At 36.2% G+C, this 16,520-nt stretch overlaps 1 protein-coding gene across 1 annotated transcript; it reads right to left on the bottom strand.

The window, feature by feature from the left end:
* Window positions 1-12,693: 12,693 nt before the first annotated feature.
* LOC140233937 (uncharacterized) lies at window positions 12,694-13,692 on the bottom strand. Its single transcript, XM_072314025.1, has one exon. The coding sequence runs from the start codon at window positions 13,690-13,692 to the stop codon at window positions 12,694-12,696; it is 999 nt and encodes a 332-aa protein (XP_072170126.1).
* Window positions 13,693-16,520: the final 2,828 nt, after the last annotated feature.

Here is a 16,520-nt window from a genome sequence, read left to right as displayed (position 1 = left end):
GCAATTCTTTAAACAAAAAAAAAAAAAAAACGAGACATGAAACTCGTCACACTGACGAGTTAGGTGATACGCCTGGGGTCATCAGATGTCGGTCATCTGTGATCGACAAAGAAAAGAATGTGATATAGGCACCTTGAAGTTATATTGAGCGTGCATGCAAAACGGTTTCTCTAACCACTCGGCCACGGGACATCCACGGAAACGGTAAGGCCGAAAAAAAAAAAATGTATAGATATTACAGGGGGAAAAAGTCAATGCCCACTCAACAATTGTGGCCGCGTGAACATGTATTGCATTACTAGAAGGAAATGCGGCCTTGTAACGACTGAGGTCGCTGTGCCATTTCTGGCAATTTCGGAAAAATACGTCCCGCAGACATAAAACCTATAATCGGCTGATTTTGATACCTTGCCTTTAATCACAATTTTCAGTGTGATGACGTCATCAAAGTACAAAACAATGACATGGACTTGAAAGACAATTGCTCAAAGTACAACACCTCCGTTGTCGTCATTACATACTATTTGACAGAGTCAGGATGCAACATTCTGCAGCAGTCGAAGCAATGTGGTCTCCAACACAAAACAGAGGGATATTGTGTGTGTGTGTGTGTGTGTGTGTGTGTGTGTGTAGGTGCGTTTATATACGAACGTAATTTCTACATGGACGAATGTGTAATACACCATTGAAGAAAAAAAAAGTAAAATAGCTAGGTATTTTGTTTCGTGATCTTGTGGGGTTCGAACCCGCACGAGTGCAACCTCACGTCTCTGAGACGGCGCCTTTAACCACTCGGCCATACGTCTCGACGAGAAAATATGAGGAACGTAAACTTATGTATGTGAAAGATGAATCACGAATCGATTCGTCCACATTCCATTCTCATTTTCAGTTTTAAACTGCAAAATTGTCAACCTCATGAGAAGATTTCAAAGAACAAAATGCATGATTACTGCAGCTTATTGTCTCAGCTACAACATACTTAAATTTCAGAGGAAATGAAGCAAAATCAGCTGAGATAAAGGTGCTTAAACGTTGTCAAGTCAATGGATGGTTTTAAAAAAAATCACTTCCCATTGACATAACACGTAAACTTGTCCGATTTTGCATCTTTACCTTTAATCACAATTTAAAGTATGATAACGTCATCAAATTTCAAAACCATGACATGGACTTGAAAGGCAAATGTTAAAAGTACAACATATGTGAATTTGGAATAATATTGAGCTTAAACAACAGAGATACGAGCAAATGAATGTTAGAAACAGTACCTCAAAAAAATTAATTCCACTTTTTTGATTTCAGATGATGATATGATGACGTCATAATGTATTTCGGGAAATATTGATACTTGAAACGTTATTTCCAATTCATATGCTTTTGTAATATGCAATAAAAACATAGGGTCAACGGACTTTTTAAAGAGCTATTGCGAAATAAACAAAGACATGTTTTTCGCTATATTTCCACATAGACGCGCACACGAAATTTCAACTTTGACGCCAGCGCATTCCTTTGTTATAGGTCAACATCGATCGGAAATCAGTGGATATTGTTACTCAAAGTATCAGGAATCCAAATCAGTCAAAAAAATTGCATTTTCATGTTGGTTACGCCCTCTGCGCGCGAAATTGCGCGGACGGACGCGCACGCGAGAAAATGTTTGAAACGCTTAAAATTGTCTGAAACTTCGAGATTTCCCATTGGGAAGTCGTTTTGAGCCTTTTAAAATTTTGACGCGCTCTTACGCGCGCGTAATGAAGACCTGGGTAACTAGCGTTAAAAAGTAAGATAGAGCGTGACCTGAACTTTATGTCCACCGAAAATGACGCAGATATTACATCTAGTTATGAAGTTATGATCGATCATGTGACAAGGTCCGAAAATCACAAAATGGCGCCTAAATGACGTCATAGATATGTTACTGTCATGAAAACCTTATTGTGGCTAGATATTGTTATGAGACATGTTGACTGAAAATTTCATGTCATTCCGTAATGTCATTGTTGAGATATTGACGACACAAAATTGTCCAGAAAGAAAGAAGAACGAGATATGAAACTCGTCACACTAAGGACGAGTTAGGTGATACGCTTGGGGTCATCAGATGTCGGTCATCCGTGATCGACAAAGAAAAGAATGTGATATAGGCACCTTGAAATTATTCAGCGTGCATGCAAATCCGTTTCTCTAACCACTCGGCCACGGGACATCCACGGAAATGGTTAGGCAAAAAAAAAATTTATAGATATTACAGGGGGAAAAAGTCAATGCCCACTCAACAAACGGGGCCGCGTGAACATGTATTGCATTGCTAGACGGAAATGCGGCCTTGTAACGACTGATGTCGCTATGCCATTTCTGGCGACTTGGGAAAAATACGTGCCGTAGACATAAAACCTATAATCGGCTGGTTTTGATACCTTGCCTTTAATCACAATTTTCAGTGTGATGACGTCATCAAAGTACGAAACAATAAGCCAGTTCGGGGTTCCACTTTGAGCATGAGCAGAAAAAGGTCATCTGTACCAGCAGAGCATGGTGGTTTTTAAATTCACTGAGATAAGCATCTGTAATGTAATGATTATTCAACTGATCCCTATAAGTGGTGCTTGCCAGCACATCCACATGACAGCAAAAGCGGTGTCTGACAATATCAATAGAAAGAGATTGTTAATACATTCAATGCAAAATAATGAAATGGATGCTTTCCAAAATGTCAATGGAAGGATCATTCTGGTCACCTGGTCTATGCAAGTTCATCCTTTGTTTGAACATGACTGATGAATTCCATAAATTGTTACGTTGGGCAAGCTCATGCCTTCTGTCGCTTGAAACTAGTGGAGTGCCTAATCAACTGAGAAAGAAGAAAGGTCATTTGTACCCATGTGCCCATGAGCTAACCCCGAACTGGCTTATTGACATGGTCTTGAAAGACAATTTTTCAAAGTACAACACCTCCGTCGTCGTCATTACATACTATGATCGGTTTGACAAAGTCAGCCTGCAAAAGTTTGCAGCAGTCGAAGCAATGTGGTCTCCAACACAAAAAAGAGGGATATTGTGTGTGTGTGTGTGTGTGTGTGTGTGTGTGTGTATAGGTGCGTTTATATACGAACTTGACTTCTACATGGACGAATATGTAATACACCATTGAAGAAAAAAAAAAGTAAAATAGCAAAGTATTTTGTTTCGTGATCTTGTGGGGTTCGAACCCGCACGTATGCAACCTCACTTCTCTGAGACGTCGCCTTTAATCACTCGGCCATACGTCTCGACGAGAAAATATGACGAACGTAAACTTATGTGTGTGAAAGATGAATCAGGAATCGTTTCGTCCACATTCCATTCTCATTTTCAGTTTTAAACTGCAAAATTGTCAACCTGATGAGGAGATTTCAAAGAATAAAATGCATGATTACTGCAGCTTATTGTCTCAGCTACAACATACTTTAGTTTCAGAGGAAACGAAGCAAAATCAGCTGAGATAAAGGTGCTTAAACGTTGTCAAGTCAATGCATGGTTTAAAAGAAAAATCACCTCCCATAGACATAACACGTAAACTTGTCCGATTTTGCGTCTTTACCTCTAATCACAATTTTCAGTGTGATGACGTCATCAAAGTACAAAACAATGACATGGTCTTGAAAGACAATTGTTCAAAGTACAACACCTCCGTAGTCGTCATTACTTATACTATAATCGGTTTGATAAAGTCAGCCTGCAAAATTTTGCAGCAATCGAAGCAATGTGGTCTCCAACACAAGAAAGAGGGATATTGTGTGTGTGTGTGTGTGTATAGGTGCGTTTCTATACGAACGTGATTTCTACATGGACGAATATGTAATACACCACTGAAGAAAAAAAAAAGTAAAATGGCTAAGTATTTTGTTTCGTGATCTTGTGGGGTTCGAACCCGCATGTGTCATGGTATACCCTACTGTAAAGTCATGTAATGTCGTTGTGTTTCTACTGTCTTGTTCTCTCCTGTCTTTGTAAAAAAAAAAAAAAAAAAAAAAAAAAAAAAAAAAAAAGTTTAATGTATTCACAAGAATCCTTTTGAGTGGTTCACAATTTACAAGCATGCTTTTCAGTGAACCTCTCAGTTCTTTCTTTTTTTTTTTATCCTCCAAACATAACTTTGTATTTTGCCGGTATGCATGTATAATTTCGTATTTGTTAACCATTTCAATTCAATTCAATTCAATTCATTTATTTCATTCTCATTTTCTTTCCAACAAAACATAACACGAGGTAAATCAGAAAATCCATCATAAGCATGTATACAGTACAAAGTGCGAAGGATTAACGATATCCAACAAACTAATAGAGATGAATCATGTATACATACGGGAAAATACAAAGTTATATTTTGAGGAGAAAAAAAAAGAGAACTGAGAGGTCCACTAAAAAGCAGTGCTTGTAGATTGTGGACCACTCAAGAATTTCTTCCAAAAATACACATACAATTACAAATACATTACACATATGCACAACAACATGGCATAACTAAACTAAGGAGATACAATCGAACGGAATGGGACAAAAACAGAATTAGTGGAAGAAAGGGAAAGGAAGAAAGAGAGAGAGAGAGAGAGAGAGAGAGAGAAATGAGAGAGAAGGGGGAGGGAGAGGGAGGGAGAGGAAAGATAGAGAATGCCTACACGCTGAACAAGAGAAACGGAAGAGCGAATTGATGAGGTGCTTCGAACAGCTGGTGACTGCACGCAGCTGTGTAGAAATTATGCAAATAACATGCCGTATTTCATTGCCTAGTAATGCCGTTTTTCACTGCGTAATAATGAATTAAATAACCGATGATGACCCTCATGTTTGCTGTAACCTGTATAGGTAATGAAAATAAATATCTTAGCTAGAATTTAACAAAAAAGATTTCAAATTACGCTTAAAAATGTATAACGATGAAGAATTTTTTATTTCAGGACCTAATGAATTCCAAAATTTAGGGCCGATGTATATAAATGTGTTCTGAGCTAATAAGGTTCTCAAAAGGGGTAAGTGAAACTCATTAGAGCTCCTAGTAGGATAATCATGAAAAGATTGATTTCGTGGAAACATTGAATTAAAAATATTGGGAAGAGCATTTGTGTTATAATTGAACATAAACTGGCCCAGTTGAAAAAGAAACAAATCTTTAATTTTTAAAATCTTATATTCAATGAACAATGAATCTGAATGAGAACGTGGCGAAACCCCACAAATAATACGAAGTACTTTCTTTTGTAATAATAATAATTTATCTAATAAAGTTTGATGGGCGCTACCCCATGCTAAAATTCCGTAATTAAGATAAGGTAATATTAAAGAAAAATACAACGTTAACAAAGACGACGATGGAATGTGAAACTTAAGTCTGTTGATAATACCAATATTTCGTGAAATTATTTTACTTATGTTGATAATATGAGGCCTCCACGAAAGCTTATCATCCACTGTAATACCAAGGAATTTTATGTGGGATACACGTTCTAATTGAGTACCATCAAAAATAAGATCTGTGCTTAATGTTTCTATGGATTTACTAAAAAGCATATACTTAGTTTTCTGGAGATTAAGTGATAATTTATTAGCTCTTATCCATTGAGTCACTTTTTTCAATTCAGAGTTGACGGTGTCAATTAAAGTAACTGGGTCTTGATGGGAAAAGAAAACATTTGAGTCATCAGCAAAAAGTATAAATGAGAGTGTATCAGATGACCTGCAAAAATCATTGATGTAAACAATAAAAAGTAAAGGACCTAATATACTACCCTGAGGGACGCCACATTTAATAAATTTGAAACTTGAGTTATTCTCGTTCAGAGATACATATTGTTTTCGGTTTTGCAGGTAACTCCTGAACCACTCCAAGGCCTTCCCCCTTATGCCATAATGTGACAATTTATGAAATAAAATGTCATGATTAATTGTATCGAAGGCCTTGGAGAAGTCCAGGAAGATACCAACAAGATGCGAATGATTATCTATTGTATGCGCGGCATTATCAATAAACTTCAATAGAGCGTGAATAGTGCTGTGTTTCCGACGAAACCCAAATTGAGAGTTTACAAAAACATTATGAGAGTTAAGAAAATTAATTGTTCTTTTAAATATTAATTTTTCTAAAATTTTAGATAAGGATGAAAGTAAAGAAATGGGTCTATAATTGCTGACATCAAGATCATCTCCTTTTTTAAATAAAGGGACAACCTTAGCAATTTTCATTTGATCAGGAAAAACGCCATATAACATAGATTTATTGAAAATATGTACAAGTGGGTCCACAATTGAAGATATAATACCCTTTAAAATGAAATTACTTATGTCATCATAACCCGCACTGCGTTTGTTATTCATTCCAGCAACAATGTCCATTATTTCATGTTTCGTAGTTGGAACGAAAAAAATAGAACTAGAATTAGATTCACCTAAAAAATGTGAAAAATGTGTATTAGACGGTGGTACTTCTTTCGCCAAATTCTCTCCAATCATTGAAAAATAAGAATTAAAAATATTTGCCATATCACCAGAATCTTCAAAAATTCTATCATCAAATCGAATTTTTGTAATACTTGATTTCTTTTTTGATACATTCATGGCCTGTTTCAATACCTTCCATGTATTCTTCATATCATGTTTATATTTTTCTAACTGAATCACATAATATTTCCTCTTTTCAAATCGTATAACTTTAGTTAAAACATTTTTATACGATGTATATTTCCTTTTTGACTCTTCAGTTTTTTTCATTTTATATTTATAATATAACCTATTTTTCCTATTCACAGAACGCAAAAGGGATTTAGAAATCCATGGAAGCTTAGGGGATGTTTTATAATTAACTAACTTATCTTTTATTTTAGGAATATATTCATCTAAATTTCTATTAATTATCTCTAAAAAATTATCACATAATACATTAACATCATCATTATCACAAACACCAGACCAATCAACTCTTTCTAAGCTAGCACCAAGGCTAGCTAAATTTTCTGGTGTGGCTCTTCGTCTAGTTGGAGGAACATGAAACTTATTAACCACATGCTTAAGATTAAACCAAGCCATAACTGGGAAATGATCAGTCATGTCGGATAAAATTATAGAAGAATCTAAAAATTGTAATAAATTACCAAAAATATTATCAAGGAGGGTGGCTGAATGATTTGTAACACGTGTGGGTTTCGAGATTAAAGGCAAAAATGAGGCTGATAAAAGTATTTCAAGAAACTCTTGTGACATGATATCATTTTTTATCAAATCAATATTAAAATCACCCATTACAAAAACATTTTTATTAACAAAAAGGGGACTCTTTAACACATTTGTAATACAATTCAAAAAATCATTAGGATTAGAACTAGGGGGTCTGTAAACAATACCAATTATAATATTCTTACTTTGTGGAACAGATATTTCCACAAATAAAGATTCTATAATATCATTCATTGAATTTAACTCATCGCAAACGTTGTAATCAAATTCATGAGACAAATAAAACGCTACCCCACCACCCGTCCTATTCAATCTATTATTAACTATTAAATTATAACCATTCATTGCATACGGTAAATTAATATCAGATGATAACCATGTCTCAGTTAAACCTATAACTGAAATTTGTTGTTTATTTTGATTATCTAATAATATCTGTAATTCATCAAAATGCTTATTGATACTCCTGACGTTTAAATGTAACATAGAAAAAATATTTCCAGAAAAATTTTTCACGATACCTTTAAACTGATCAACTGTAACATACTTAGAAGAAATTTGGGCCGGATCATATTCAAAATCAAAATCATCATATAAATCTTGTGAAGACGAATTAACATTATTGGCAAAACAATTATCAATAAAAGCAGATGAATGTGAATTATTCCGACTTGATTCTGTAGGGGAGTGTCTAAACAAATCAAAGAGTTCATCATCATCAAGGGAATCAAATGCTAGGTTGGGTCTATTAGCCATAATGAAAAGCAGGATCTACATAACAGCATATCAATTGGTGAGGTTGCAAGAGAAAGACATATTCTGGCATAAGTGAAGCACAAACAATTCCGAGTTCATGGAGAGTACAGCGAGTAGGCAAACACAAATAAACAAAGAATTCTGACAACATAAACAATGAACATAGAACACATAAACAGACTTGAATAAGTGTATGAAAAAACATTAATTTTCAGCACAAAGCATAATATGTCTGCGTTGCAGGTCTCATAAATTAATCTTCTTGTTTTTCTACATGGGACATTGGCTATCCTCTTGACAAAATATGGATGTAATCAAGGTGTCGATAAAAATTGTTAATGGCAAACAGATATTGCAGAATGTTGGGGGTTTTTTTAAAATAAAAAATCAAGATACACATGAAAATGAGCTATAGCTTATCATGCTAAGTGGATGAGTAATAAACAGATTAAAGCTTTCACGCAATGAATCCATTTTGGGAGAAAAATATACAAAGAAAGTGTATATTATTTGTGTTGAACAAAAGGAGCGACAATGTGGAGGCCACAAAGAAAAGAAATATATATATATAAAATCACACATTATCAACTCAATATCAGAATAAGTTTACACATATTACACAGCACTGTTATTTCCAATAACAATTCAACAGTAAATCTATTCTGATCACTTTAAAAAAAAAAAAACTTGAACTGCATGTGAATAATAATCAATATATGTAAAAAAAAAACAAACAAAAAACAAACAAAAAAAAAACATGCAATACCCTCAGAGTACATCGTTAACCTGTACACCTGTTTTGCAGTCAATCACCTCACAAATGATTGTGCATACAGCCACGGTGCAAGTCATTGTGCATGACCGGACGGTCGCGCACAGAGTACAGTCGAAAAGGTAAGTGTGCCAGCACGGACGGACAGCAGTACAGGTGTGGTGAGGTAAATAAGAATTCCTTTCATAATCTGTAAATACCTTTCATACTTGTGACGTTTGTAATAACTATTAACCTATGCATCAACTTACTATAACCTATCAATCATTAAAAAAAAAAAAAAACGTTTTAGATATAAATTCATCAATATTCAAACCTATCATATCGAGTGGATGACTGGTAACAACTACAGACAATGTCATTCTCATCGTATTAATATAAGCTAAATATTGTATATGCTTAGAAAATACGAGGGAAAAAATGAGGGAAAAAATGAAGAGCCTGTTTGCAAAAAACCGATAAGTCCACATTTGCCAAACGGAGATATTTGCGATTAAAGGTCAAGAAAAATAAAGAGAATAATAAGAAAATTTTTGCTTCTTTTGACTATAACTTCAAAAAAGTACCTTTATATGTAATGACCAAGATATCATTTAAAAAGTGATATTTTGTACTTTATGACAGAGACCGTACTTCAAAATCTTCAAAAATGGACCCATCGGTTTCTGCAAACAAGCTCCTCAAATGTACCAGTACAGACATCGAATAAAGAAAGCACCGATATAGGAGTCATGAACTCGATCCATGTCGAACTATCACACAGCTGACTCGATCATCATCGGGATATAGGCCAATATACATGTACCGATGGGTCTGTGTATTAAACAGTACCAGCCACCATTTATAATACCTATTCTTATCAATAAATTCCTAGATTACTTAATACTAACGTAGTCAAAGTAACGCCACTCTGAGCCTATTCCCTATTACACAGACGAGCGTAAAAAAGTACTCATACTGCATGCACAGTACATCACCTTTCGCCCGCACGTAATCATTCTGAAAAATACATGTTGTGTAACAGCAGGGATGGACGGTAACACCATCCTTTAACATGCGCGCACACCCACATAAAGTTACATGTTTAATAATTACGACTAAAATCTATAGGAGTGCCAAATGAAACAACTGATTTCTTAAAATTCTTCTTGTTTATCGGATTCATACATAAGATCCAGATGTAGGGCTATTACTATAAGCCTCGGGCCTTCCTCCCCATATCATGTTATTGCACTAATACTATGTGCAGTACGTGAATCACCGTCTTCATCTATGCATGTGAAAAAGAATTTTAAAAAATCTAAACAATTTGCGTTAGAGAAAAAAAAAAGCAAATAGTTTTTATGACTTGTGGTCTCAGTACAGATTGTTGTGATAAGACTGTAAACCATGATGAGAAAGACGAAGTGTATAAACTGCTCTGGATGTCAATTTCAGTCTGCCAAAAAAAAAAAAAAAATAGAAATGATAAATAAAAAAAAAAATATATATATATATATATTCGGCTGTTTTCCTAACAAAAATGTTTATATATAACACACCCCGCGCACAATCGTCTTGCCTTTTACATGCGGATATCTAGACTTATTACTCAAACACAAAAACAAAGACTGAAACGTTCAGAAGAAAAAAAAAACAAAAAACAAGGAGAATTATCTAACTGATCCATACTCACTCCCACCTCAGTTTGATAACTTTCCCCCAAATTGAGTGAGCTGCAGTTACCGGAGAGGGGATTTAGATCATAAAAGTACACGTATTCTTCTTGGGCGACTTAATTCATGCTGACAATCTATTCATCTAATGCTTTATACTTACTGAAAAAAGGTTACCTTAAAACTGAAAATTCGAATATCAAAGGTAAGTCATGGTGCTTGGCTGTATGGCCGCGCACAGACAGTCTGAAAAGGTGAGTATGCCAGCACGGACGGACAATAGCACAGGTAAGTATATATGAAATGAATAAAAATTTATCTTATAATCTGTAAATATCTCTCATACGTGTTACTTTTGTAATAACTGTAATCCTATATACCAGCTTATTATAACACATCATTAATTAAAAAATATAATTTACGTTTCAGTGATGGATTCATCAATACTCAAATTAGATTGTCCTGTCATATAAGATGGATGACTGGTAGCGACTACATCATTCCCGTCGTGTATATAAACATATTATTGTATATGCATATAGTAAATACAAAAGAATGTACCAATTCAGACATCGAACAGAGAAAACAGCGATGTAGGAGTCATGAATTCAATTCATGTCAAGCAATCACACAGCTGACTTGATCATTATCGGGACATAGGCCTTATACATGTACCGATGGGTCTGTATATTAAACAGTACTAGCCACCATTTGTAATAATATCTGAAGAGCCCGCTCGCAGAAACCGACGAGTCCACATTTGTCAAATGGAGATATTTGCGATTAAAGGTCAAGAAAAACAAAGAGAATAATAAGAAAAAATGTGCTTCTTTTGACCATAACTTCAAAAATATACCTTTATATGTAGTGATCAATATATCATTTAACAGGTATTATTTTGTACATTATGACAGAGACCGTATTTCAAAATCTTCAAAATGGACCTATCGGTTTCTGCGAACAAACTCTTCATCTATTCTTCTCAATATATTCCGAGACTACCTGATACTAACGTAGTCAAAGTAACACTACTCTGAGCCAATACACTATTACACAGTCGAGCGTAAAACAGTACTTGTGTGTACTCATACTGCATGCACAGTATGCACCACCTTTCGCCCGCGCCAGTGCCGTATATTATACGGCACTGGCCCGCGCGTAATAATTCTGAAAAATACATGTTGTGTAACAGCACGGACGGACGGTAGCACCACACCCACAAAGTTACATAAAATGATTACTACTGATGTTTGAGATCTATGAGTGCCCAATGAAACAACTGATTGCTTAAAATTCATATTTATCGGATTCATACATAAAATCCAGATCAAATATCATTAAAGATCCGTAAGCCCATTACTATAGGCCTCGGGCCTTCCTCCCATACTATGCAAATGTACTATGTGCAGTACATGAATCACATTCTACATCTGCATGTGTGCAAAAGAACTGTGAATATCCAGACAACAGCAAAGAGATGAGAGCAAATGAATGATAACTTGTGGTCTCAGTACAGATTGTTGCGATAAGAATGTACACAAGACCATGGTGAGAAAGTCAGACTTTTAGAAACTGCTCTGAAAATTATTTGCAATTTGCCAGCTAAAAAAAAAAAAAAAGAATACTCGGCTGTTTTCCTAATAAAGTGTTTTTTTTTTTTTTTATGTATCACACATTGCACACAAGCGTCTTGCCTTTTCACTATAACACAGATTAAAGGATGGAGCGTCAAACAGTACTGATATTGAACAGTACGCCACCTTCCGCCCGCGCGTAATCATTCTGAAAAAAATACATATTGTGTAACAGCACGGACGGACGGCAGCAACACTCTTTAACATGAGCGCACGCCCACATTAAAGTTACATAAAATGATTACGACTGAGATCTATTATAGGAGGCTGAGGGCCAAATGAAACAACTGATTTCTTGAAATTTGTCTTACTTGTCGGATTCATACATAAAATTCAAATCAAATATAATTATACCTCAAAGTGAGCTTCTCAAATAGCTTTATTTCTCATTAATATCAAATGGAGAAGCATTTGTATAGCTTTCTTGATTGAGGACACAGTGTAAATTTGATACAAGAACTAAAAAAAAAAGAATAAATAAATAAATAAATTGCCATATATGCCAAATGAGCGTTGCACGTAATTTGTTACAAAAACAAAACAAAACAAAACAAAACAACCCAAATGGTTATTAGTCAATATCCATATATTCTTATCAGATTCATACGAATCATAGATATACAGCAATTATTTAGCACTTATCTTCATACATGTAGGTCGTCCTTCACTCAAAGTTGAAGGGGATGCCACCAGCCTGTCGCCATTTGCCGGAGTAAAACTTCAGTTTTGTTCCTTTGTTGTATAGATCCTGAACTTGTTTTGTCCACTTCTTTTTTTCCTCCAGGTCCGTTGGGGTGAGATCATCTGTGATGAAATACCTTTCATCCTTCAGGGTCTCGCGGGCACGGCGCATGATGTCGACCTTTTCTCTATACGAGAGAAGCTTCACTAGAATATGCCTGGGACGACCTTCGACTTTTTTCCCGTCACGATGGGCTCTCTCCACTTTCGTCTTCACCTTAAACTTGGAATGGAGGATCTCCTCCACTATGGTGACAGGATCTTCGCGTTCGCCTTGAGGAGCTTCCGGAATACCCACCAGCCTGATGTTGTTTCTTCTGGAGAACCTCTCGCTTTTGTTGTTGGCCGCTTTGTTTCTCTGAACTTCCAGTTGGAGCTCTGCTATTTCTTTTTCCATGGCTTCTAATTTGCTTTTCATGCCCTTTTGATTTTCCACCAGGTCGTCTACACGCTTCCGCTCAAACTCCAGCGAAGCTCCAAGATTCAGCTCGAGCTGGTGCAGCTTATCCAGGAAGTTCTCCACCGCACTGCTGATCATCCTCTCGAACCTCTCAGTTGCCTTCTGAAAATATTCTTCCATGTTCGATGAAATACCTTCTCTCTCCACCACAGGTTCCGCAACGGCCTGGCAAGAGGACTGGGAGGGTGACCGACTTTCGTAAGACGTGGTTGCAGGCGCCATATTGATGACGTCATCACCCTCAGCTTCTACAACTGGTAGCGTGTCGCTGTTGTCTGGCGGCGTAGTGGCTGAGTTCACCGGGCTAGCAAGGCTTGCCCGGCTCGCGGACCGAGCATTCAAATTTGGCGGGCTGTTCCGTGCCGTAGCTGGTTGGGCCTTTCGAGCAGGTTGAAATGGTACATAAGTTTTCGGCCTCGTAGCAGCTAGTCGTTGAGGTCTTTTGCTCTGTTGTTGATCCATACTCGATCTACGATGAGTAATGAGTAAGATACTGCAGAGATTGTTTGAAGAAAAATGGCCTTGGAGTCCCAAATCTGGAAAATTGTAGCCACTTTTGAGACGAGCAACAAAACGCGTGTTCGCTATTCCATAGCGCCCTCTATTATCTACCATGTAAAGTCGAATACATGCCTATGTTATATCTTCTGATACATTTCGTGTTATGTTTGACGAAAAAGAAAGAAGGAATGAAATAAATGAAATGAAAATGAAAATGAATGAATGAATGAATGTGTGCAACCTCACGTCTCTGAGACGTCGCCTTTAACCACTCGGCCATACGTCTCGACGAGAAAATATGAGGAACGTAAACTTATGTATGTGAAAGATGAATCAGGAATCTTTTCGTCCACCTTCCATTCTCATTTTCAGTTTTAAGCTGCAAAATTGTCAACCTGATGAGAAGATTTGAAAAAAAATAAAATGTATGATTACTGCAGCTTATTGTCTCAGCTACAACATACTTAAGTTTCAGAGGAAATGAAGCAAAATCAAGTGAGGTAAAAGTGCTTGAGCGTTATCGTCTGTGCATGGTTAAAAAAAAAAATCCCCCCATAGACATAACACATAATCTTCGCTGATTTTGATATCTTGCCTTTAATCACAACTTCTAGTATGATGACGTCATCAAATTAGAAAACATCGACATGGACTTGATAGACAATTGTTCAAAGTATAACATATTCAACGTATGTCGTCAGTTTGGTATTGACTGGACGATCAAACACAGGAACATGAGGCAGCGATTAGTAATCTTCGCTGATTTTGATATCTTGCCTTTAATCACAACTTCTAGTATGATGACGTCATCAAATTAGAAAACATCGACATGAACTTGATAGACAATTGAAGGGGTCGATGCAATATAGTGCTAACCCACACAATGTTCATTTTGAGATAATCGCTGTTGAATGTTTGGAAAGTCCATACATTGTATATTGATAAAACATGAATGCATGCATTTTTTACCATCTTATTGGTTGAATTCAAATATGATATTTTCACGGAGGTTAGAGTGAAGGATAAGGATTATGAAAATGCTTAATCGTGTCATTAATTCCCAATCAATGACATCCCTACTATAGGCATATCATAATTTCTCATCTAAAATCAATGGTCTATAGGATTCATGCACCATTACTTGTATAGTGCATAAACTTTGCTTTTTAAGCTTTGAGTGAAACGTGTCATAGCATAATTCTGTAATTCCATCAGCAGTGATTGACATAATGAAGAAGAAATATATATCACATTGAACGCTTAGAACCTAACGGGGGGGGGGTATTATAGCATGATACTCGGTTTTTTACTGCCCAGCTAGATGCCAACAACATCCATCACTCACGGCTACGCATAGAGAAACAGCCATGGCGAAAATAAAACTTTGCTTTCTCATAGGCACAATGACACAGAACCCCGTCAAACACACTTTTCTTGGCAGGGATGGACATGAAAAAGTTCATTACTAATACTAAACAGCGTATGCACTCCATTCATGTGGAGCTAGATACCTCTATAGCAACATAAAGCCTGTCTTCAACTCCGTTGATAGAACAATGACAACCTGAAATTTCAAAGAGATGAGCGAGACGCTATATACACCTGGCCTAGAGTTAATTTATTCAGTTCTCATTCCTACTTCAAGTTGGGTTATGTTATTGTAATCATTCCCATCTGCAGTATAACAAAACCAAAGTGAGGGAAAAGGGGAGAGAAAAACGAGAGGTGGCAAAAGGAAAACTGCATGCACAACTGCAATCCATAGCATTGCGTGTGACAAGTGAAACAAATGTTTTAGTTGTTATAGCAGTGTTTTATGAGCATAAACAGACAAATAGACAGACAATGTCAAATTTAAAAACCATCAATTTAATGTCAGAGAAGATGGTAAACAAGATGCATTGAAACCGTAACTAAATCGAACATATTCAGATATAACATTCTTGAATTAAAAACAAGATAAAGAAAAATAATGTCCACGTCAGGATTAAAAAAAAAAACGCCGCACGAACATGCATTATATTCTTGATGCAAAGTTCCAAGGATTGTCTCATTAATTTAAAAGCAATGATTCCCTTACCACCACCAGCACCACACCACAATGACGTCTCTAAAATCAATGGTAGCACATATCATTGTATCTTGCATTGAATTAGCTCCCTTTTCCTAAACTACCAGTGAAACGTGCCATATTATATGGTGTAATTCGATCAGTAGTGATTGACTTTAAAGAAGAAAGATAATGCAACAAATTGAATGCTTACCACATTGCTTATAGGGCTATTCCAGTTTGGTACTGATCTGTTCTATTCTCCCAGATGCCAACAACACATATCACCTATGGCTAAACTAGTGAAACAGCCATGACGAAAATAAACGACAGAGAACCCTGTCAAAATCACTACACTAATTGGAAAGGTATTGCCCGAAATTCCTCATATAATATGAAGCAATATCAAGTCACTTCCTTCCCTGCCTGTCTTTAACTCCGTTTTTGTCAAACAATAACAACCTGGAATTCTAAACAGATAAGCGAGACGCCATACACCTGGACTAGAGTTAATTAATTCAGTTCCCATTCCTGTTAGTTATGTAAACGTACACGTTCCTAAATATCCTGCTACAGTATAACAAGAACAAAATCTAAATGAAGAGAAAAGGAAAGAGAAAAAGAATGGTAGCAAGCGTGGCACTGTTTCAAGGGGCAATTTACAACATTATGCGTGACAAAATTAATGAAGCAAACCCAACCTCCAAACTCCAATACAAAACAAGGGAAATAGAGTAGC

Source organism: Diadema setosum, chromosome 10 (genome assembly GCF_964275005.1).
Source record: "Diadema setosum chromosome 10, eeDiaSeto1, whole genome shotgun sequence".
Taxonomy (NCBI): domain Eukaryota; kingdom Metazoa; phylum Echinodermata; class Echinoidea; order Diadematoida; family Diadematidae; genus Diadema; species Diadema setosum.
This window is presented reverse-complemented; position numbering and strand designations above follow the sequence as displayed.

Excerpts from the sequence above, each read along its gene's own strand:
- LOC140233937 (XM_072314025.1), bottom strand. The coding sequence starts at position 13,692 with ATGGATCAACAACAGAGCAAAAGACCTCAACGACTAGCTGCTACGAGG.